This window comes from Bombina bombina, chromosome 5 (genome assembly GCF_027579735.1).
Source record: "Bombina bombina isolate aBomBom1 chromosome 5, aBomBom1.pri, whole genome shotgun sequence".
Classification (NCBI taxonomy): Eukaryota; Metazoa; Chordata; class Amphibia; order Anura; family Bombinatoridae; genus Bombina; species Bombina bombina.
The window spans coordinates 256,856,138-256,881,745 of NC_069503.1; the positions used below are offsets into that span (position 1 = coordinate 256,856,138).

General features: G+C 40.0%; 1 protein-coding gene across 1 annotated transcript in view; it reads right to left on the reverse strand.

The window, feature by feature from the left end:
* Positions 1-25,608, reverse strand: part of MLLT10 (MLLT10 histone lysine methyltransferase DOT1L cofactor) — a gene marked incomplete in the record, with an annotated part of 665,806 nt that overhangs the window by 250,644 nt on the left and 389,554 nt on the right. Inside the window, 1 exon segment of the mRNA XM_053713959.1 lies at positions 10,482-11,036. Within this exon segment, the coding sequence (XP_053569934.1) occupies positions 10,482-11,036 (555 nt within the window).

Here is a 25,608-nt window from a genome sequence, read left to right on the forward strand (position 1 = left end):
GGTGTTCTGAAGAGACGCCATCAGATCCAATTCCAGTAACCCCATTTGGTTATTAACCTGGAGAACACTTCCAGATGAAGCTCCCACTTCCCGGGGTGGAAAGTCTGTCTGCTCAGGAAATCCGCTTCCCAATTGTCCACTCCTGAGATGTGGATGGCAGATAGACAGCAATTGTAAGCTTCCGCCCACTGAATGATTCACGCCACCTTGTTCATGGCTAAGGAACTCTGAGTTCCCCCTTGGTGGTTGATGTAAGCCACTGAGGTTATGTTGTCCGACTGGAACCTGATAAACCAGGCTAAAGAAAGTTGAGGCCAAGCCATCAAGGCATTGAAGATCGCTCTCAACTCCAATATGTTTATTGGAAAAGCAGATTCCTCCTGAGACCAAAGTCCCTGCGCCTTCAACGAGTCCAAGACGGCTCCCCAACCTATCAGACTGGGGTCTGTGGTCACAATTACCCATGAGGGTCTCTGAAAGCATGTCCCCTGGGACAGATTTTCTTGAGACAGCCACCACGGCAGAGAGTTTGTTGTTGATTGATCCAGAACTATCCTGAGACAGGTCTGCATAATCCCCGTTCCATTGACCGAGCATGCATAGCTGTAGGGCTCTCAAATGAAATCGAGCAAAGGGAACTATGTCCATGGAAGCCACCATCAAACCAATTACCTCCATACATTGGCCTACCTCCACTGATGGCCGTACAGCAGACTGTAGAGATAGGCAAGAGGAAATAATCTAGGCTCTTCTGACCTTCGTCAGAAATATTTTCATTGATAGGGAATCTATAATGGTTCCTAAGAAGACCACCCTTGTAGCCGGAATAAGAGAACTCTTCTCCAAATTCACCTTCCATCCGTGGGTACAAAGAAAAAAACAACAAGATGTCTGTGTGAGATTTTGCTAGTTGAAAAGATGGCGCCTGAACCAGCAATTCCCTGGGACCTAATTGCTGCCAACAGAGCTACCAGGACCTTTGAGAAGACTCTGGGAGCTGTGGCGAGGCGGAATGGAAGCACTACAAATTGAAAGGGTTTGTCCAGATAGGCAAATCTCAGAAATTTGTGATGATCCCTGTGAATGGGAACATGCAGGTACGCATCCTTCTATTCTATGGTCGTCATGAACTGAACCTCTTGAACCAGAAGAAGAATGCAACGGATAGTCTCCATCTTGAAGGACGGCACTCTAAGAAATTTGTTGAGGAACTTTAGATCTAGAATAGGCCTGAAGGTTCCCTCTTTTTGGGCACCACAAACAGGTTGGAGTAGAACCCGAGACCCTGCTCCTGTATTGGGACTGGAACTATCAGTCCCAGGAGGGAAAGATCCTGTACACATTTCAAGAATGTCTCTCTTTTTATCTGGTCTACAGATAATCTTTAGAGGTAAAACCTGCCCCTTGGAGGAAAGGTCTTGAACTCTAACTTGTAACCCTGGGATACTATGTCCATGGCCCATGGGTTTGGTCATCTCGTTCCCAAGCTTGAGAGAACAGAGAGTCTGCCCCCCACTTGATCCGATCCCGGATCGGGGGCAGACCCTTCATGCTGACTTAGATTCAGCTGCGGGTTTCTTAGATTGCTTCCCTTTGTTCCAAGATTGACTGGGCTTCCAAGAAGGCTTGGACTAATCCTGCTTGGTAGAGGAGGGGGAAGACTTACCTCTAAAGCTACGAGAAGAACGAAAATCACTCTGACGTGCTTTTGATCTTGAGGCAGAAAGGATTCTTTTCCACCCGTGATATCAGAATTAATCTCTGCCAAACCCGGCCCAAACAAGGTATTACCCTTGTTAGGAATGGCCAAAAGCTTAGATTTAGAAGAAACATCCACTGACCAAGATTTCAACCATAGCACTTTACATGCCAAAATTGTGAAACCAGATATTTTCGCCACCAACTTAATGACCTGTAGAGAAGCGTCAGTAATAAAGGAATTGGCTAACTTTAGAGCCTTCATCCTATCCTGTATCTCCTCTAAAGGAGTCTCTGCTTGGAGGGACTAAGACAAAGCAATAAACCAATAAGCTGCCGCACTTGTCACAGTAGCAATACACACCCCGCTGGTTGCCATTGCAAACCCTGATGAATATACATCTTCTTTAAGAAAGCCTCCAGCTTCTTGTCCATAGGGTCCATGAAAGAGCAACTATCCTCAATAGGAATAGTAGTCCTCTTGATCAGTGTAAAAATTGCGCCTTCCACCTTGGTAACCGTCTGCCATGACTCCTTAATAGAGTCAGCCACCGGGAACATCTTCCTGAAGACTGGAGATGGGGGAAAAATAAATTCCCGGTCTCTCCCATTCACAGGCAATAATTTTTGTAGCACTGTCTGGCACTGGAAACACCTCTATTTAATTTGCTAGATTTCTTAGGGTTGACAACGACAGGAGTATCGGAATCGTCCAAAGTAGCCAAAACCTCCTTTAACAAAACACGAAAGGTGTTCAAGCTTGAATCTGACGGAAACCATTTCAGCATCAGAAGAAGGAATTATACTGTCCGAATCTGAGATTTCCCCCTCAGAGGCTACCGAAGTATCCTCCTCTTCCGACATATGTACAAGAGCAACTTGGTTAGCCTGCACCAGATCAGAAACCTTACTATCTAAATCTCTAATTTTCCTCTTATGTCTCCCCTGAAGCATGGGGATGGCAGCTAGCGCCTCAGATACCTGGGCAGAAATTTCAGCTTTCAAATACACTCCGTCAGGAGCTTGTGAGGAACTGCAGGGCATTGCATGTGACACTGATAAAGCCTGGGACACTTGAGAAGGCTGTGGCATTGCCTGAACAGCTTCAACCTGAGAGAAAGATGGCTCAGAAACGAAAAGCCTATCCTTATACATTAAAGTTCTTTCAATGCAAGAAGAACAAAAAGGCAAAGGGGTTCAACCTGGGTATCTAAGCAAAGTTTGCACTCTATAGAAGGCAACGACTCTTGGTCCATATTGCAAGGAAAATGTAAAAAAAAATAATAAAAAAAAATATTTTGTTATTTTTATTCTTAGTACAATATAAGTACTGTCTCTAAGATGATCACAAACTACTTAGGCAAATATTAAAAAAATTCACAAGCCAATTTCAAAATAAATTTTGACTTTAAAACCAAGGCAACCTCCACACCTCCGCGCTAAGCTGAGGCGCCTACCTGCCCCTCTCTGCTACGCTTTCTAAGCTGATGGCGTGGACGGAGCAGACGATAATAACGAGGTACCGGAAGTTACAACGGCTGCATCCGCTTAGTAAAGCGCACGCTAGTATCCCTTGCCGAAGAAGAAGGATCCGCCTCTGCATTGACGTCAGAGGCGGTCCCGTTGGACAGAGTGGATAGAACCCTAGACTATGACAATAAAACCCACACTAAAACGTACTGAGCCACCAATGCTCTTAAGAACTCATACACCCACAGCCGTAAAGATCAAAGTCTCTAAAAAGTCATGCAGTGCCCCGCATCCTGCCCATATGATTCCTGAACTTCAGGAATCTGTAAGTCCCGCATAAGGTGCAAACTATTAAACTGCTGGATTGCCACACTTCGTTATAAGTACTAAAAAGGCACTTACCTGCACCCAATACTGTCCGGCAGGAGGATAGCTCACCTGGCATGAGAGGAAGCCACTCCTCACAGAGACATGTGGATCAGAAAAAGGGCAGAGTAAGCCTACTCTGGCTTTTTACGTGCAGGCAGCAATATGTTAGGAAAACTGAGTGAGACCCACCCAACAAGTTCCTAACTGTTTGAAAGCTACCACAGTCCTACTGAAGAGAGTAACGTGGAGTACAGCTAGACCCAGCTTGTCAGGGAAGATCAGAGCAAACCTGCTCAGGCTTGCAAAATCTTGAAAGAAGAATTCTTTAAAACAGACACTTAAACTTCACATCCTCCTTGCACTGAAGGCAAACAGAATGACTGGGGATTGTGGGAAGGGAAGTGATATTTAACAGCTTTGCTGTGGTGCTCTTTGCCTCCTCTTGCTGGCCAAGAGTGATATTCCCAACAGTAATTGATGATTCCGTGGACTCACCGTGTCTTAAGAAAGAAACATAATTTATGCTTAACCGATAAATTCATTTTTTATGGTGTGAGAGTCCTCAAATCATTAGTCACGGGAATAACTTTTCTCTAACAGTAGGAGGAAGATTCCCAAACACCAAGAGCTCTATAAAACCCCTTCCACCTCACACATAACCTCAGTCTAACATATAGCCAAGCAAGTGAGGTGAGAAAAAAGAAATCAGTCATAAAAGGAGAAATCAAAAAAATCAACCCCAAGAAAAAAAATAAAATCAAAGGGTGGGGTCTCATGGACTTTCACCACCTTAAAAGAAAAGGTGTATGTATGTTTTCTTTCATACAGGTGGTGAGAGTCCAAGCTCTGGCAGTCTACAAGTAATAACAAAGAGAGGGATATAAAAATATCTTTCACTGAGAAAATAAATCCACAACCCCAATGCGCTTAAAAATAGGCATATTCGTCAAACTGAGACAACTTTCTGAAGGACCTTTCTACCAAAGGGTGCTTCAGAGGAAGCAAAAATTTCAAAATGGTAACATTTTGTAAATGTATGCAAAGACCAAGTAGCTCATTTGCAAATTTAAAGGGATAGTCTAGTCAAAACTAAACTTCCATGATTCAGATACAGCAGGCAATTTTAAGCAACTTTCTAATTTACTCCTATTACCAATTTTTCTTCATTCTCTTGATATCTATATTTGAAAAAGCAAGAATGTAAGCATAGGAGCGTGCCCATTTTTGGTTGCCTAAGTAGCACTTTCTGATTGGTGTCTAAATTTAGCCCCTGTACTCTGAGAGGAACCGGGCCTCAACATAAACTGAATGAAACCCCTTCCTCTGAAGAATCATCTGCACATCTTCATTCTTCAACCACCTCCAGTGGAGGCAAAGTAAAGCCTGAGGTACGTGTGAGGGGTTTGGGAATCTTTGACTCCTCCTACTGGTAGAGAAGAGTAATTCACATGAATAATGGATCGTGGACTCTACTTGTATGAAAGAAATTGAAGATTCTACCTTGCACTGCAATAAATAGTAATAACATGTTAATACCAACCAACAAGGCAGAAGATGCAGTGATCTGAGAGGTCATCACAGAAAATGCAGCATGTCTGCAGAAAGAAAAGGACACATGCAGGAACTGTCAATGATTCAACTTTTCAATACTGCTCCACATTTGGCTGTTCTCTTCAAGCAGCGGTGTGCCCTGGCTGTACTGTGTAAGTTTTCCATATCACAGTGCATCCAGAGCAAAGTGCCGTTTGAAGAGAACAGCTAAATATGCAGTAGCGCTGCAAAGCAGCAGAGCATTTATTGTTTACTAGCTCAAACCCACCCTCAGCCTTTCCCAGTCTGCAAAGCTGTTTTTTTCTTAATCCAAGACGTTCTTAAGAGCAATGTACGTTTTTATTACTACATTTCTATGTTAGACCAAGAGAAAAGGAAACATTTTTTACAATTTCTTTTGTCTGCAGCTAATTTGCAATCCAATTTTTAACTATTGCACTATATAATAAAACTTTAAAAATTACTTTATCTTCCAGTTAACCAACACATTGCAATTGAACTGGAGCTTTAGTGTAACTGCCTAATTTAAAATTGAACTTTATTTTGCAGCACATTTTTAACTAAAAAAAAAAAACCATTGCAGAGAGTGAAAAAAAGTTCTTCCTCTGGGGTACCAACAATATACCCTTACAAATGAATACACATACCATTCTGATAGTGGTAGGCAACTTAACACAATATAAAAAAATAAAAAAATAATAATATTTAATTATCTAAATAATTAGAACTAGGTTAGAATTACTATACATCAAAACTGTTTTAATGCATACATAATCATATTACTGCACAACAATATTAATGAGAGAAAGGAATACAAGAATTAGATACTTTAAAAAAAAATCTAATATTCCAAAGCTATATCAAGACTAACATACACCATTGAGCTACTTATTTGTTAGACAAATCTAGGTATGGAAGCTCTGCCTGTAGAAGACGGATGGAAAAGGACCCGCTAGAATCCCAGATCCTAGTTTAAAACAATTGTTTTGTTATCAATGCAGAAAGCTAAGGTGACAATTTCTGAACCCTGCACCGGTGCATACTCTCCCTCCTTGTGTGGTAACACATTTGTAAATAGATGGAGCCCCACTCATCATGATCAAAATATCTTAAGAAATAACAAAGATGTAGAGAAGGAACAGGGAAGTCCTATCCTAATGTGACATACTTTACCCGGTTGCTACACACGAGGAGCCGCTCATAATGCCGGCCATTACATACTGACATGGCAAATATTGGATCACCCTGCAAAGCCTATATCGCACCACCAACTGCCGCAAGCTCGCCTAATGCACGGAAAAAAACGTAGTCCACTCCAATGACCAAGGTGATGTCCTGTACTTAATCACCCCACTCACTGCATCGCTAGGTGCACCTGAAATCACTAAAAGTCAGGATTGAAGGGAAAATCTGAGCGCAGAACCCTCCCACAGTCATAAGAGTAACCAACCGGTAATGCGCCAAATTGATGCACACATATGCTAATATACATAAGGGAAACAAAACTAAACCCCCCTTACCAGTAATAAAAAAAAAGACTGCTCTCACAGTCTATTTTACACTATATTTAATACTGTGTGTATTGTACAGGTGTAGACTAGTCATACTGTACAGTAGTTATGGGCTATGATACACAACAAGTGCTGCCACTAAGGGCTTGTGGGCTGAAAAAGCATATGGGTACTTACCCATCAACAGACCCTTCCACTGTTCTTAGCCCCATTGCAGTCCTGGGAGACAGTAGGCAGCCCATCCTGTGCTGTAACTAACAGCACAGGATATCTTGAGGGAGTACACTTCATGACCAAACAGGAGGAGGCAAAAGAACTATCCCAGTGTCATCTGTGGCAAGCTTGTGACTACAACAAGATGATGTACATCTGCACAGCCAGTACTCTCCTTAAACCCTCTCTTCCAGGAACTATCCAGTGAGGGAAATTCAGGGACTAACCTCCCTGCAATTCTTCAAAACTGGAACACCTCTAACCTTGCTTGCTCCTAGTTGACGAGGTTAAGAACTACTGGGAGAGAGAGGGAAGTAGGAGGGATATTTAAAGGGACATAATACTCATATGCTAAATCACTTGAAACTGATGCAGTATAACTGTAAAAAGCTGACAGGAAAATATCACCTGAGCATCTCTATGTAGAAAAGGAAGATATTTTACCTCACAATCTCCTCAGCTCAGCAGAGTAAGTTCTGTGTAAAAAGTTATACTCAGCTGATCCCAGCTGCAGGTAAAAATAAAAAAAAAATGAAGAAATGAACAGCAGCCAATCAGCATCAGCAGTGCTGAGGTCATGAACTCTTACTGTGATCTCATGAGATTTGACTTAACTCTCATGAGATTTCATAGTAAGCTTCCTTTACCTGATTGGTGAAATAATATGAGAGTTCACGAGGCTCATCCTTTCAGCTGTCCTAGGACAGACACACTAAAATGCTGCTTAGAAATCCTTTACAATGGGAGGTGGCTACTGAGGAACTTTTGAGGTAAAATATCTTTCTTTTTTACATAGAGATGTTCAGGAGATATTTTCTAGTCAGCTTTTTACAGCTATGCTGCATCACTTTCAAGTGTTTAAACATTTGGGTATTATGGCCCTTTAAGAGATTTGTTGTGGGTGCTCTTTGCCTCCTCCTGGTGGCCAGGAAGTGAATTCCCACAAGTAAGGAATTGTGTTGGTTATCACCCCCTTAGAAATACTTTTATTTTTCTGTGTAATTTCAACATTACATTGTAATAATGATATAATTATATCTAAAGGCTGGGAGCCGTTATTCAAACAACACATTTGCAGCAGACAGCAGATATAAAAATCACTGCATTGATAGTTTACACACAAAGTGTAAAAATGCATCCAAACTGCACATACTAAACAGACAAAGGAAAAGCAACCCAAGGACACAAGAATAATGTAAAGGGACATGAAACCACATTTCTTTCTTTCATGATTCAGAAAGTAAATTACGAATTTGTTTAAAATGTTATGCTTTTTCAAATCATTTTGGGTTTCATTGTTTAATGTAACAGTATGATTTGGATATGAATCAAAGCAGCTATTGCTGAGGAGAAAATACATTTTATTTCTTATAAAAACAACTGAGGCAATATCAGGGATCTTTTTTAGTGTCTGCTATGTTTGTGTGATATTCAGCTAACTGCAATCAGACAATTCCATTAAACAATGCTATAATTACAGATAATGTATAGCATGAAATCCCAGAACATAGTGAATGCAAGCCTATGCTCACCATTTTACCTGACATTAATATAATATACTCTGCTCCAAGTTGAGAAAATCAAATCAATACACTGCAGATACCTTGTAGACCACTATTGTTCAATTTAAAATACAATTCAGAAGTCAAATCATCACTTTGACTTCTTTTGCTAATGCAATGCAATGTGCTTTTTAGTGTTTATTCACTGGCCCTATAAGAGAAAAGAATTAACTGAGGCCTCCTTTGTTTTTAAAAGGTTAGACACATTTAACACGGGGCACCACTAGGTGTCCCAGTTATTTAAAATTTTGTGACTTTTCCACAGGAGATAATCATTACATCGTGGTACATGTTGACCTAGGCAGATAAGACCATAAAACTACACTTATTTCTTATTTTAACCAATGAGTAAGTTCACAGGTAGATTAAATCTAACATTTTAAATGAATTTTTTTATGTTTTTGTAGTGTTTTATGCAAAAGACCACATACTATATTGGCCAAATGAATTTCTGTGTATACCATTAGAACTTACACCACATCTATCTATCTATCTATCTATCTATATATATATATATATATATATATATATATATATATATATATATATATATATAAAATAGTTGTCTTACATTACAGCTATCTGGATATACATCATCATAGTTGGGTTATCTGGAATAGTAATAATAATTATTATTAACTATTATTTGTCTGTGTCTTTACATAAGAACATAAAATATTTTGACCAACCAAAATATAAAATTCCACACAAATAAGAGAGAGAGGGCTAAATAAACCTTTGAATACATTCAAATAATAATCATAACAATAATAATCAATTTTTAAAAATTTTTTTTTTTAAACTAGCACTTGGTTTTACAAAAACACAAGCTCCTCAATGTGGTTACTTTATAGGTTTTAATACACGCATATTAAAAATAAATATTAACTGCCTTGAGCATGTTCTGAACTTATGAACTTAAACATACCAGTCAGATACTCTATCTTCTGAACTATCTAGCCTCTAGATAACCCTATAGCAGTTTCACATTTCCCATTGACATTACACAAATAAGTATACAGGTCACCACAAACACATGTTTAATCTGTTAACAAGCAAACTCTCTATGCAAATAACCTTTGCTGCACATTTGTTTGTCATTAAACTGCTCAAAAGGCTGTGCATCTATTTGTAAATTGTTACTTTAGGACAGTGTGATTCCTGAAATAGGACTATCAAAATTAAAAGAAACTATAACTGCCTTGCTTTTTTTGAGCCTAGCACCTTCAGATTGAAGTTAAATCACTGTGTGTTTTACTAGCTATCAAGGGGTTACGGAAACCAAGAGGTTACAAATACATTGCTGGCAATCATGAGCACAGCAGAAAGTAACTTTACCTCAAAGACTATTTATACATTAAATGATAATGAAGCTAAGTCCAAAAAGCAACATATAACACTTTACAATTGTCAGACCTAGAACATGTATGACACAATTTGGTCTTGATGGCTTTTTAAAGGGACAGTCTAGTCACAAATAAACAGGCCATGTTATTTTAAACAACTTTCTAATGTACATCAATTTTGCTATGTACTCTTGGCATTCTTAGTTGAAAGCTAAACCTAGGTAGGTCATATGCTAATTTCTTAGCCCTTGAAGGCCGCCTCTTATCTGAATGCATTTTGGCAGTTTTTCACAAGTAGGGAGCATTCGTTCATGTGTGCCATTTAGATAACATTATGCTCACGCACGAGGAGTTACCTAGTACTAATATAACACTGTTGGTTATGCAAAACTGGGGTATGGGTAATAAAGGGATTATCTATCTTTTTAAACAATAAAAATTTTGGCGTAGACTGTCCCTTTAACTTGCTGTCCAATTTCAATCCACCCACTTCTCTACCTCTCAACATGTCTACATGAGCAGCTCCACTGTATATAACTTCCTCCTTTCACATATGAACAGTTTATGCAGTCAAATTCACATTTTCTAATGTAATTTATTAAATTATGCTGGTTAAACAATTCCTTTGTGATCCTTCATCTGATAAGGTTGGATATAATCTAGAAAAAAACAAAGTTAAATCCCAACTGAACTTGCATCTTAATGCACATTTTAAAAAAAATGATATAATTTGCAACAAGGAAGTTTTTGCATGCTCATACCTGATCCAACTGGAGAAGATCCAACACTTAAACTTTGCAAGCTTCCATTCCTGAGCAATGTGGGAGACTTTTGAAGACCACAGCTTGCTGCAGATGCAACAGATGATGTTGGAGAAGCAGAAGAAACTGATAAATGAGATGCTGTTTCTTGGCATTTGCCTCCCCTGGGCCTACCAGGCCCATGTTTACTCTGTCTGTTTCCTTTACGTCTCTTTCCTTTTACAGCATCTTCATCTATCAAAGGTTGTACCCGTTTGTAACCAGTCACAGTAAGGCTTGAATTCAAAAAATCTCCAGGTACGTTATCATAGTTTTTGGTTTGAAAAGACATGTTTGGGTTTGTAGGAAGGCCCATTAAGGAACTAAAACTGTTCATAGAGACCTCCTGGAGTCCAAGTTCTCCCTTAGTTGCCTCTTTGGTTGATGGTGGCTGTGGAGGTTGATGATAACTTTCTGTTCGCAATTCAGAATCTGTAAAACTCAGGAACTCTTGAGGTGACTGAGCAGAGCTTCCAGAGGATGACTTAACACTGTTTGGTGTACCAGAAAAATTACCTAAAATAACAATCCAAATTATAAAAAAAAAAAAAGAGAAAGAAAGAAAATCAGAAATGTTATCACATTCACCTTTGCTAGATTTAAATACAATGAATATAATACAGGCCATATTAGGCAATACTGTATTTATGGGAGGGTTGAAACTAGGGTTGCCACCTCAGCCATGTTTTCCTGGACACTTATGAGTTACACATGCTGCAGGGTGTGCAGGGAGGAACATGTATTGTGTTTTTAAACAGCACTATTCATTTTCCTCCCGGCAGCATGTGTAACTTATAAGTGTTCTGTTTTTTAAGGGAGGGGTGGCAACCCTAGTTAAAACCCATATCCAATCCCTGACAAAGGTTAGGGACAGCTAGCCTGGTGGTGGCTTTGGGAACTTTTGAATACCACTCTACTTCAGAAAGAAAGAAACAGAACTGATGCTAGCAGGAAGGGGAAGAATGTACACATGAACAGGAAGTACCCACTAGTTTTGAATATGTCAATGAAAAATAAACTTTTAGGAACTAAATATGCATCAGTTTTGGTGGAGGTTCCTTTTAATTAAGTGCTCATGATCCAAGTCCAATTAAATGGTTTAAGAGTAGGGCAGGTTGTACATTATGGGGGGGATAAAGTAATATGTCCTAATACATACAGTGTCCAAAGAGCATAAAAACTGCAGAGGGAGAACAGAATTATGTGCTGTGGATTTCAAAATGGTTTTAATACAAAATCAGAATATGTATCAAGCTCTAAAAACAAAATGTATGATTACCTGATACATTTCTTTCCGGATATGGAGAGTCCACGGCGTCATTCAATTACTAGTGGGAATATCACTCCTGGCCAGCAGGAGGAGGCAAAGAGCACCACAGCAAAGCTGTTAAGTGTCACTCCCCTACCCATAATCCCCAGTCATTCGACCGAAGGAAATGGAAAAGAAAGAACAGGTGTAGAGGTGCCTGAGGTTTAGTAAAAAATAACTGTATTAATAAAGGGTGGGGTCGTGGACTCTCCATATCCGGAAAGAAAGAAATTTATTAGGTAAGCATAAATTTTGTTTTCTTTCCTAAGATATAGAAAGTCCACGACATCATTCAATTACTAGTGGGAACCAATACCCAAGCTTGAGGACACAGAATGAACAGGGAGGGAGAACAAGACAGGCAGACCTAAACAGAAGGCACCACCGCTTGAAGAACCTTTCTCCCAAAAGAGGCCTCAGCCGAGGCAAAAGTATCAATTTTGTAAAATTTGGAAAAAGTATGCAGAGAGGACTAAGTTGCAGCCTTGCAAATCTGTTCCACAGAAGCTTCATTTTTTAAAGCCCAAGAAGAGGAGATAGCCCTTATGGAATGAGCTGTAATTCTCTCAGGAGGCTGCTGTCCAGCAGTCTCATAAGCAAAACAAATCATACTATTCAACCAAAAGGAAAAGAGAAGTAAAAGTAGCCTTCTGACCCTTATGCTTTCCTGAGAAACAAACCGAGCAGAAGACGGTGAAAATCCTTAGTCGCCTGTAGGTAGAATTTTAGAGCATGCAAAACATCCAAGTTGTGCAACAGACGTTCCTTATGAGAAAAGGGATTGGGACAGAGAGAAGGTACAACAGTTTCCTGATTAATATTTCTATCCAAAACCACTTTAGGAAGAAACCCCAATTTAGTACGAAGAACCGCCTTATCCGCATGAAAGATAAGGTAAGGTGAATCAAACTACAAAGCCGAGAGTTCCGAAACTCTCCAAGCAGACGAGATAGCAATAAGAAACAAAACCTTCCAAGATAGCAATTTAATATCTATGGAATGCATTGGCTCAAACGTAGCCTGCTGCAAAACTTTAAGAATAAGATTAAGGCTCCAAGGAGGACCAAAAGGTTTAAACACAGGCCTGATTCTGACCAGGGCCTGACAAAAAGATTGAACATCTGGCACATCCGCCAGACGCTTGAGTAATAAAATAGGTTATGGAGAAATCTGACCTTTCAGAGAACTGACTGACAACCCTTTCTCCAGACCTTAATGGAGAAAAGACAAAATTCTAGGAATCCTGACCCTACACCAATAAAGGTATTTATGCCATACCTTATGGTAAATTTTTCGAGTAACAGGCTTGCGAGCCTGAATCATGGTCTCAATGACCGACTCAAAAAATAAATAAATCCACGCTTAGACAGAACTAAGCGTTCAATCTCCAAGCAGTCAGCTTCAGAGAAACGAGATTTGGATGGAGGAATGGACCCCAAGTTAGAAGGTCCTTCCTCAGAGGAAACCTCCAAGGCGGCGAGATGACATCTTCACTAGGTCTGCATACCAGATCCTGCAAGGCCATGCAGGAGCTATTAGAATTATTCTTGTTTGATACGAGCAATAATTTGTGGAAGGAGCGCAAATGGAGGAAACAGGTATGCTAGACCGAAATCCCAAAGAACCGCCAGAGCATCTATCAGAGCGGCCTGAGGATCTCTTGACCTTGAACCGTACCTTGGAAGCTTGGCATTTTGCCGAGACGCCATCAGATCCAACTCCGGCACCCCCCATTTGAGGGTTAACCTGGAGAGCCCACTCCCCGGGATGAAATGTCTGTCTGCTCAGGAAATCCGATTCCCAGTTGTCCACTCAAGGAATGTGGATGGCAGATAGAAAGCAATTGTGAGCTTATGCCCACTAAATAATCCGTGCAACCTCCTTCATGGCTATGGAACTCCGAGTTCCTCCCTGGTGGTTGATGTAAGCCAATGAGGTGATGTCCGACTAAAACGAAAATTAATTTAATTTGTGGTAGAAAAGACCCTTTTCCACCCGTAATAATATCAGAAATTATTTCAGCCAGACCAGGTCCAAACAAGGTCTTACCCTTGTAAGAAAGCGCCAGAAGCTTGGACTTGGAGGAAACATCAACTGACCAAGATTTTAGCCACAACGCCCTGCAGGCTAAGACAGTGAAGCCAGACATCTTGGCTCCCAGTCTAATAACTTGCATGTTAGCATCAGAAATAAAGGAATTGGCTAATTTGAGAGCCTTAACCCTATCTTGGATCTCCTCCAACGGAGTCTCTACTAAAACTGATTCAGACAAGGCGTTGCACCAATAAGATGCCGCACTTGTTATGTGGCAATATAAACTGCAGGTTGCTATTGAAGACCTTGATGAACATACATATTTTTCAAATAAGCCTCCAGCTTTTTGTCCATGGAATCCTTGAAAGGAGCATCTATACTCTATAGGGATCGTAGTTCTCTTAGCCAGAGTATAAATAGCCCCTTCTACTTTAGGCGCCATGAATCTTTAATGGAGTCAGCAACAGGAAACATCTTTTTAAAGACGGGAGATGGGGGGGGGGGGAGGTACCCCTGGCTTCCCCAATCCTGTGAAATAATCTCTGTCACACGGTTTGGAACAGGAAACACTTCCACAGAGGAAAGTACTAGACTTTTTAGGGTTGACCATGACAGAAGTATCGGAGTCGTCTAAAGTAGCCAATACCTCCTTTAACAGTACACGAAGGTGTTCAAGCTTAAATCTGAAGTTTACTTCTTCAGTATCAGATGAAGGAATAATACTGTCCGAATCTGAGATTTCACACTCAGAGGCTATCAAAGTATCCTCCTCATCAGACTTATGAGGGAGGGCAACCTGTGAAGCAGTAGGTGGAACAGAAACATTACCATTTGAATGTCTAATTTTCCTCTTGCGTTTTCCCAGCATAGGAAAAGCAGATAATGCCGCAGATACCGCAAAAGATACCTGTGCAGCAAAATCTGCAGGCAAATAAACTCCTCCAGCAGGCTTAGAGGAACTGCAGGGCACTGTATGTGACACCATAGAGGCTTGGGACATTTGAGGAGAAAGCTGTGGCATTGCCTGAACAGCATCATCCTGAGAGACATTGGGCTCAGAGGGCAACAATTTATCTTTAAAGTGTTCAAGCTTAGCATGCAGCACAGAATTGCATAGGCAAAACAATTTGTGCCTCAAGGCATAACAAGCATTTGTCAAGACACAGAGTCTTGGTCCATGTCCATAATACTAAATTAAAAAATCCCCAAATTGTATTTTTTTAAATACACTGTCACTTTAAGAATTTTTAACACCACAGCCGCTTAATGTTATGCAAAAATTCTTTAAAATAATAAACCAATCAAGCCCCCTACACAGGCTGAGGTGCCTTACCGTAACACATACACAATTTGGCTGCCAGAAGTCTCAAAAACGATCATATAGTAGATCGATACTGAAGAGATTGAAATTCAATGACGCCGCTCAGCGAATATCCGACAGCAGAGAGAGGTCACATGACCGGCAGAGAGGAAACTATGCAGCAAGAAAAAGGAGCGAGTTTCTCTCTGCCTACAACACCAGAGCTTAATTTACACAAACGCTCAAGCAGTCTGTCAGCCTGTTCTAGCTAAGCGTGCAAAGAAAACCAACTGCCAAATTTTAAGTTTATACATAAATCCCTGTATAAGACATAAGCCACACACATACTAATAAAGTGTTTCAACAAAATTAGCCCAAAGTGGAAAAACATCTCAATAAAGGGAAGATCAACCCCTAGTCTCAACATACATAATGTGCCTGCCCACTGCCAAAGAAAATTCTGTATAAATGATTTTAAAAATGTCCCCATCTAATGCATATGACATTCTTCTGAAGTGCAATTCTCCAAGACCTAGAAGACAAAAGCACTTACCTGCAGTATAGCAGACCAGCAGGAAGACAGCTCACAAGGCATGAAAGGACACATACTCCTTACAGAGACCTGCAGAAAAAGAAAGAACAGAGTAACCAACTCTGGCTTTCTGTACCATGGGCAGCAATGTGTTAGGAAACAAAGCTAGGACTACCTCACAACTTCCTAACTGCTTAAAAGCCACCACTACTCTACTGAAGAGATTGACTTGGACTCAGCTAAACCAAAATCCTTGCTTGCAGGGAAAAGTACCTGAAAAAGGAATTAATTTCTTCAGACACCAAATTTCACCTCCTCCATTGACAGAGACAAAGAGAATGACTAGGGATTATGGTTAGGGGAGTGACACTGGTGTATTTGCCTCCGCCTGCTGGCCAGGAGTGATATTCCCACTAGTAATTGAATGACGTTGTGGACTCTCCATATCTTAGGAAAGAAATACAGATTATTTTATAGTTTATGCAACACAAAACAAAAACGTCACAATTTGCAATTCATAGTCCTTTAAAGGGATATTAATTACTTCTTTTTGTATAAGCTAGGTTTTCAAACTGCTGCAAACTGACTACAAAAGCCATTTGATTTGCAACATTTGCAGGTTACAGAATTTGCGTGGAAATGTGGGACAGGCACAATTTTACAAAAAAAAGCAAGAGGTGTGTAATGTAATTTCAAGAAAAATACTATTACAGTAATGTTAACAGGGATATTTTGAGTGTTCAGATATACAGCTTTTGACACAAACTCACAGATTTAATATTTCTTTTCTGTAGCTCTCATTTGCACGCCAACAGTCATTTCTGGTTTTTTGCAAGCTATTCACATATCTATACGAAATATTAACATTATTCATCTCCAATGTATAATTTAAAGACTGGTTTTAAAACAACCACTATTTTGTCACTTAATTAGCAGCTATGTAAAAGGGGTTTCCATTAGCCGATTTGACTGTCACCATCTGTCTTTCTTCCACTCTTTTGTTTTTACAGCTGGTTATGAAAACTCATTAGGATTCACTAACTTCTAATACTATAAGGCAACTGAAAAGTGTTTCTGGAAACTACTTGTAGAAAAGAAAATATTTTATGCTTAGAGTTAAATATTTTTAACAGTAATGCATTCTATTTTGTAATTCAAACTAAAATGCATTTATGTTAAAAATATTTAACACAAAGCATAAAATATACAACCAGATTAGTGAAACAACAAAGTTTGCTGAAAATGAAGAAAACTAAATAAGATTCCCCTAGGTACATTAAAGGGATATGAAACTCACATTTTCTCTTTCATGATTCAGATAGAGCAATTTTCTATTTTACTACTAATATCAATTTTTCTTCATTCTCTTTTATCTTTATATGAAAATGCAGGAATGTAAGCTTAGGAGCCGGCCCATTTTTGGTTCATTACCCTGGGTAGCACTTTCTGATTGGTAGCTACATTTAGCCACCAATCAGCAAGCTCTACCCAGGTGCTGAACAAAAAATGGTTGCAGGGCGTAAATACAGAGGTGTGGGGTCACTAGTCTTACATGCTCTATGGATCTTTAAAAGCTTGATACTTTGCAAAGATGTATGCAAGTAATAAAAGCATTGCACAATTTGTAAGTATAGAGCAGTTCTAGGACACATCCCATGTAAATCTCCTTGCTAGTCTCCACTACCGGAGCTGGTACAATATTAAAGGGACAGTATACACTCATTTTCATATAACTGCATGTAATAGACACTACTATAAAGAATAAGATGCACAGATACTGAAATAAAAATCCAGTATAAAATGGTTTAAAAACTTACTTAGAAGTTTTCAGTTTAGCTCTGTTGAAAAGGTAGCTGGGAAGCCCACTGCAAGTGGCAAATAAGACACTCCCCCCCCCCCCCTTCTTTTGCATATGAAAAACAGAATTTATGCTTACCTGATAAATTACTTTCTCCAACGGTGTGTCCGGTCCATGGCGTCATCCTTACTTGTGGGATATTCTCTTCCCCAACAGGAAATGGCAAAGAGTCCCAGCAAAGCTGGTCACATGATCCCTCCTAGGCTCCGCCCACCCCAGTCATTCGACCGACGGACAGGAGGAAATATATATAGGAGAAACCATATGATACCGTGGTGACTGTAGTTAGAGAAAATAATTCATCAGACCTGATTAAAAAACCAGGGCGGGCCGTGGACCGGACACACCGTTGGAGAAAGTAATTTATCAGGTAAGCATAAATTCTGTTTTCTCCAACATTGGTGTGTCCGGTCCACGGCGTCATCCTTACTTGTGGGAACCAATACCAAAGCTTTAGGACACGGATGAAGGGAGGGAGCAAATCAGGTCACCTAAATGGAAGGCACCACGGCTTGCAAAAGCTTTCTCCCAAAAATAGCCTCCGAAGAAGCAAAAGTATCAAATTTGTAAAATTTGGCAAAAGTGTGCAGTGAAGACCAAGTCGCTGCCTTACATATCTGGTCAACAGAAGCCTCGTTCTTGAAGGCCCATGTGGAAGCCACAGCCCTAGTGGAGTGAGCTGTGATTCTTTCAGGAGGCTGCCGTCCGGCAGTCTCATAAGCCAATCGGATAATGCTTTTAAGCCAAAAGGAAAGAGAGGTAGAAGTCGCTTTTTGACCTCTCCTTTTACCAGAATAAACAACAAACAAGGAAGATGTTTGTCTGAAATCTTTAGTAGCCTCTAAATAGAATTTTAGAGCACGGACTACGTCCAAATTGTGTAACAAACGTTCCTTCTTTGAAACTGGATTCGGACACAAAGAAGGTACAACTATCTCCTGGTTAATATTTTTGTTGGAAACAACTTTCGGAAGAAAACCAGGCTTAGTACGCAAAACCACCTTATCTGCATGGAACACCAGATAGGGCGGAGAACACTGCAGAGCAGATAACTCTGAAACTCTTCTAGCAGAAGAAATTGCAACCAAAAACAAAACTTTCCAAGATAATAACTTAATATCTACGGAATGTAAGGGTTCAAACGGAACCCCTTGAAGAACTGAAAGAACTAGATTTAGACTCCAGGGAGGAGTCAAAGGTCTGTAAACAGGCTTGATCCTAACCAGAGCCTGAACAAATGCTTGAACATCTGGCACAGCTGCCAGTCTTTTGTGAAGTAAAACAGATAAAGCAGAGATCTGTCCCTTCAGAGAACTTGCAGATAATCCTTTCTCCAAACCTTCTTGTAGAAAGGATAGAATTTTTTATCTTGTTCCATGGGAATCCTTTAGATTCACACCAACATATATATTTTTTTCCATATTTTATGGTAAATTTTTCTAGTTACAGGCTTTCTAGCCTGAATCAGAGTATCTATTACAGAATCTGAAAACCCACGCTTTGATAAAATCAAGCGTTCAATCTCCAAGCCGTCAGTTGGAGGGAAACCAGATTCGGATGTTCGAATGGACCCTGAACAAGAAGGTCCTGTCTCAAAGGTAGCTTCCATGGTGGAGCCGATGACATATTCGCCAGGTCTGCATACCAAGTCCTGCGTGGCCACGCAGGAGCTATCAAGATCACTGAGGCCCTCTCCTGATTGATCCTGGCTACCAGCCTGGGGATGAGAGGAAACGGTGGGAATACATAAGCTAGGTTGAAGGTCCAAGGTGCTACTAGTGCATCTACTAGGGTCGCCTTGGGATCCCTGGATCTGGACCCGTAGCAAGGAACCTTGAAGTTCTGACGAGACGCCATCAGATCCATGTCTGGAATGCCCCATAATTGAGTTATTTGGGCAAAGATTTCCGGATGGAGTTCCCACTCCCCCGGCTGGAATGTCTGACGACTCAGAAAATCCGCTTCCCAATTTTCCACTCCTGGGATGTGGATCACAGACAAGTGGCAGGAGTGATCCTCCGCCCATTGAATTATCTTGGTCACTTCTTTCATCGCCAGGGAAGTCCTTGTTCCCCCCTGATGATTGATATATGCAACGGTCGTCATGTTGTCTGACTGAAACCTTATGAATTTGGCCTTTGCTATTTGAGGCCAAGCTCTGAGAGCATTGAATATCGCTCTCAGTTCCAGAATGTTTATCGGGAGAAGAGACTCTTCCCGAGACCATAGACCCTGAGCCTGGCGTCGGTCGTGACAATGACCCACTCTGGTCTGCGGAAGCTCATTCCCTGTGACAGATTGTCCAGGGTCAGCCACCAACGGAGTGAATCTCTGGTCTTTTGATCTACTTGAATCGTCGGAGACAAGTCTGTATAATCCCCATTCCACTGTCTGAGCATGCACAGTTGTAATGGTCTTAGATAAATTCGTGCAAAAGGAACTATGTCCATTGTTGCAACCATCAATCCTATTACTTCCATGCACTGCGCTATGGAAGGACGAGGAACAGAATGAAGTACTTGACAAGAGCTTAGAAGTTTTGATTTTCTGACCTCTGTCAGAAAAATCCTCATTTCTAAGGAATCTATTATTGTTCCCAAGAAGGGAACTCTTGTTGACGGGGACAGACAACTTTTTTCTTTGTTCACCTTCCATCCGTGAGATCTGAGAAAGGCTAGGACGATGTCCGTATGAGCCTTTGCTTTTGACAGGGACGACGCTTGAATCAGGATGTCGTCCAAGTAAGGTACTACTGCAATGCCCCTTGGTCTTAGAACCGCTAGAAGGGACCCTAGTACCTTTGTGAAAATCCTTGGAGCAGTGGCTAATCCAAATGGAAGTGCCACAAACTGGTAATGCTTGTCCAGAAAAGCGAACCTTAGGAACTGATGATGTTCCTTGTGGATAGGAATATGTAGGTACGCATCCTTTAAATCCACGGTAGTCATAAATTGATTTTCCTGGATAGTAGGTAGGATCATTCGAATAGTTTCCATTTTGAACGATGGTACCCTGAGAAATTTGTTTAGGATCTTTAGATCCAAAATTGGTCTGAATGTTCCCTCTTTTTTGGGAACTATGAACAGATTGGAATAAAATCCCATTCCTTGTTCTCTTATTGGAACTGGATGTATCACTCCCATCTTTAACAGGTCTTCTACACAATGTAAGAATGCCTGTCTCTTTATTTGGTTTGAAGATAATTGAGACCTGTGGAACCTTCCCCTTGGGGGTAGTTCCTTGAATTCCAGGAGATAACCTTGAGAAACTATTTCTAGCGCCCAAGGATCCTGAACATCTCTTGCCCAAGCCTGAGCAAAGAGAGAAAGTCTGCCCCCCACTAGATCCGGTCCCGTATCGGGGGCTATCCCTTCATGCTGTTTTGGTAGCAGTGGTAGGCTTCTTGGCCTGCTTACCCTTGTTCCAGCCTTGCATTGGTTTCCAGGCTGGTTTGGGTTGTGAAGTATTACCCTCTTGCTTAGAGGATACAGAATTAGAGACTGGTCCGTTTCTGCGAAAGGGACGAAAATTAGGCTTATTATTAGCCTTAAAAGACCTATCCTGTGGGAGGGCGTGGCCCTTTCCCCCAGTGATGTCTGAAATAATCTCTTTCAAATCAGGTCCAAATAATGTTTTACCTTTGAAAGGAATGTTAAGCAATTTTGTCTTGGAAGACACATCCGCTGACCAAGACTTTAGCCAAAGCACTCTGCGCGCCACAACAGCAAACCCTGAATTTTTCGCCGCTAATCTAGCTAATTGCAAAGCGGCATCTAAAACAAAAGAGTTAGCCAATTTAAGTGCTTGAACTCTGTCCATAACCTCCTCATACGAAGATTCTTTACTGAGCGATTTTTCTAGTTCCTCGAACCAGAAACACGCTGCCGTAGTGACAGGAACAATGCATGAAATTGGTTGTAGAAGGTAACCTTGCTGTACAAAAATCTTTTTAAGCAAACCCTCTAATTTCTTATCCATAGGATCTTTGAAAGCACAACTATCTTCGATAGGAATAGTAGTGCGTTTGTTTAGAGTAGAAACCGCCCCCTCGACCTTGGGGACTGTCTGCCATAAGTCCTTTCTGGGGTCGACTATAGGAAATAAATTCTTAAATATAGGGGGGGGAACAAAAGGTATGCCGGGCCTTTCCCACTCTTTATTTACTATGTCCGCCACCCGCTTGGGTATAGGAAAAGCGTCGGGGGGCACCGGAACCTCTAGGAACTTGTCCATCTTACATAATTTCTCTGGAATGACCAAATTGTCACAATCATCCAGAGTAGATAACACCTCCTTAAGCAGTGCGCGGAGATGTTCTAATTTAAATTTCAATGTCACAACATCAGGTTCAGCTTGATGAGAAATTTTTCCTGAATCTGAAATTTCTCCATCAGACAAAACCTCCCTCATGGCCCCTTGAGATTGGTGTGAGGGTATATCAGAACAGTTATCATCAGCGTCCTCTTGCTCTTCAGTGTTTAAAACAGAGCAATCGCGCTTTCTCTGATAAGTAGGCATTTTGGATAAAAGATTTGCTATGGAGTTATCCATTACAGCCGTTAATTGTTGCATGGTAATAAGTATTGGCGCACTAGATGTACTAGGGGCCTCCTGTGTGGGCATAACTGGTGTAGACACAGTAGTGGATGATGTAGTATCATGTTTACTCCCCTCATTTGAGGAATCATCTTGGGCAATATCATTATCTGTTGCATTACTGTCCTTACTTTGTTTGGACACTATGGCACAATTATCACATAAATTTAAATGGGGAGACACATTGGCTTTCATACATATAGAACATAGCTTATCTGATGGTACAGACATGTTAAACAGGCTTAAACTTGTCAACAAAGCACAAAAAACGTTTTAAAATAAAACCGTTACTGTCACTTTAAATTTCAAACTGAAAACACTTTATTACTGAATATGTGAAAAAGTATGAAGGAATTGTTCAAAATTCACCAAAATTTCACCACAGTGTCTTAAAGCATTAAAAGTATTGCACACCAAATTTCAGAGCTTTAACCCTTAAATTAACGGAACCGGAGCCGTTTTTACATTTAACCCCTATACAGTCCCAGAATGAGGCTCTGTCTATAACTAGAAAGGCCCCCATCTGAAAAAGGTGTCCAACACAGTGCCTGCCGTTTTTCTAAACGTTCCCCAAGATTATAATACCAATAATTAGTTAGAATCTGCATAATATGCCTAGTAAAGCAATTGTTTTAGCCCAGAAAAATGTCTACCAGTTTTTAAGCCCTTTTTGAAGCCCTTTATTCTTTTATGTTTAACTAAGAAAATGGCTTACCGGTCCCCATGAGGGGAAATGACAGCCTTCCAGCATTACATGGTCTTGTTAGAAATATGGCTAGTCATACCTTAAGCAGAAAAGACTGCTAACTGTTTCCCCCAACTGAAGTTACTTCATCTCAACAGTCCTGTGTGGAAACAGCAATCGATTTTAGTTACTGTGCTAAAATCATCTTCCTCTTACAAACAGAAATCTTCATCCTTTTCTGTTTCAGAGTAAATAGTACATACCAGCACTATTTTAAAATAACAAACACTTGATAGAAGAATAAAACTACATTTAAACACCAAAAAACTCTTAACCATCTCCGTGGAGATGTTGCCTGTGCAACGGCAAAGAGAATGACTGGGGTGGGCGGAGCCTAGGAGGGATCATGTGACCAGCTTTGCTGGGACTCTTTGCCATTTCCTGTTGGGGAAGAGAATATCCCACAAGTAAGGATGACGCCGTGGACCGGACACACCAATGTTGGAGAAAGACCCTTTACACAAACAGGAGCAAGCTGGAGAAGGTAGCTGACGGTATTCAAATACAACTTTGGGGCTTGGTTAGGAGTCTGAAAATCAGAGCAATGTTATTTAAAAATAAGCAAAACTACACATTTATTTTAAAATAAAACTTTATGGGCTTTATAAATAGATCATCTACAAAACATTTATGCAAAGAAAAAATGAGTGTATAATGTCCCTTTAATGAGCTTTGTATAGCACAAAGATTAAATGTTAGCCTCCCTGCATAGTTTTTCCTGTATACAGTCTGGCTCAGAAAAGACAAAGGTAATTGACTGCGCCCAGGGTGGCAAACAAGCTCACTATTAAGGAATCTCCTGACGACGATCCCAACTAGATGCAGACAGAGGGAAAAAAGAAAAGAAAATAGGAGAGCCAAAAAGGCTAAAGTTTGCCATCAGGGATTGGGTGCAAATAGATATAAGTGGCCACTATTTGTATGGCAGCAACTAGATTCAGAACACACTACAAATAATGTGGATTCTGTTATAAGCTAAAAAACCTTTAAAGCATGTTATTTAATACAAATTGGCAAATAACATGAATAAAAAGGTAAAACAAACAGAAGCAGATGTGATTAGCGCTAAGTAATATGCCTAGAAAAACAAATAAAATTGCTAGTGGAAAAAATTATCATCATTATTGATCCTAATCAGCGTTTTACTCCTCCTAGGGCTAAAAAACAAAAAAGAAAGAAAAACGTGTACAAAGTCTATAGTGTGAGTCTCCATTGGTCCAAATATTGATATGGTCCTGAACAAACAGTCCTACAAAAACAATCCTAGTGAGGGAATCTTGGGAATAAAGTTTTTGTGGTGCCACAACAGCCTGGGTGATGTGAATATGCGGTACAATGTGAAGAGGTGAATGAGCCCGAGATCACTCTGCCTGCGAAATAAAAACAAAGCCACAAATGCAAAAAAAAAAAAGTCTAAATGGTGAGTAATAATAAGAAATAAACTTACCAGGGAAGAATACAAGCCTCCTTATGTGGTCAACGTGCTTCAGCCCGTAAAGAGCCTTTCTCAAGAGGTGTATTTATAGGCATTTGAGGTTTGGGAAACTTTGCCCCCTCCTGGTAGGAATGTATATCCCATACGTCACTAGCTCATGGACTCTTGCCATTTACATGAAAATTATATATATCAAAATAACAAGAGTATTGCATTGAGCAATGATACAAATATAAATATATATCGATAGATATTGCGATCAAGGCAGTCAAGTTGGAGACTAAAATAAGAGCAAAGAAATTCCTCTATTTTAAATCAGATGTACTTTCTCCCATAAGACAACAGTAAAGTGGTGGAAACAGGACCTCATGTTTATTTTGTTTATCTACTACTATAGTAATGTTATCAAAGAGCCCAAGCAGTAAAACAAGGGCAGTGTGCACAGGTAAACACCACCACTTTCCTAGCTGCTCCCTCAAGAATATTTGCCTTCATTTTAGCTGATGTTTTAATTGTTGGTGCTGTAATATAGATCAAAGGAGGATAGATTAACTAGATAACTATCAAAGGGTAATGGACTAGGGTCCCCCAAACTTCTATAAATACACACACACATATATATATATATATATATATATATATATATATATATAAATGAAACGTATATACTTATTTATTATATATGTATATATATATGTATGTATATATATATATATATATATATATATATACACACACACACGCACACACATATATACACACACACACACATATACACACACACACACACACACATATATATACACACACACACACATATATATACACACACACACACACACACACACATATACACACACACACACACATATATATATATATACACACACACATATATACACACCTCATAGAAGGGTTTAGCAATAACAAATACAATACATGAAAGTGCATATATTGTACAGATTAAATCAGGCTTGTCCAGACTAAATCTCTGGTGCTGGAATATGGCTTAATTTTTCTGGACATAAGAAAGTCTATTTATGAAATGTAGAGGAATGTTTCAGTACTTTGATTTTGGAAAAGCAAAAATAAATATGATACAGGACATTCTGTATGTGTCTAACTGGATCAGTGCAACCACATAAGTGCACCAGACATAAGCAATGTATAAATAATGTTAATATTTCTCAAATACGGTCACCAGTCCACAGAGTAAAAAAAAAAATGTACATTTATCTATCCTAAATGATTCAGGATATAAATATATAAAATAATATGA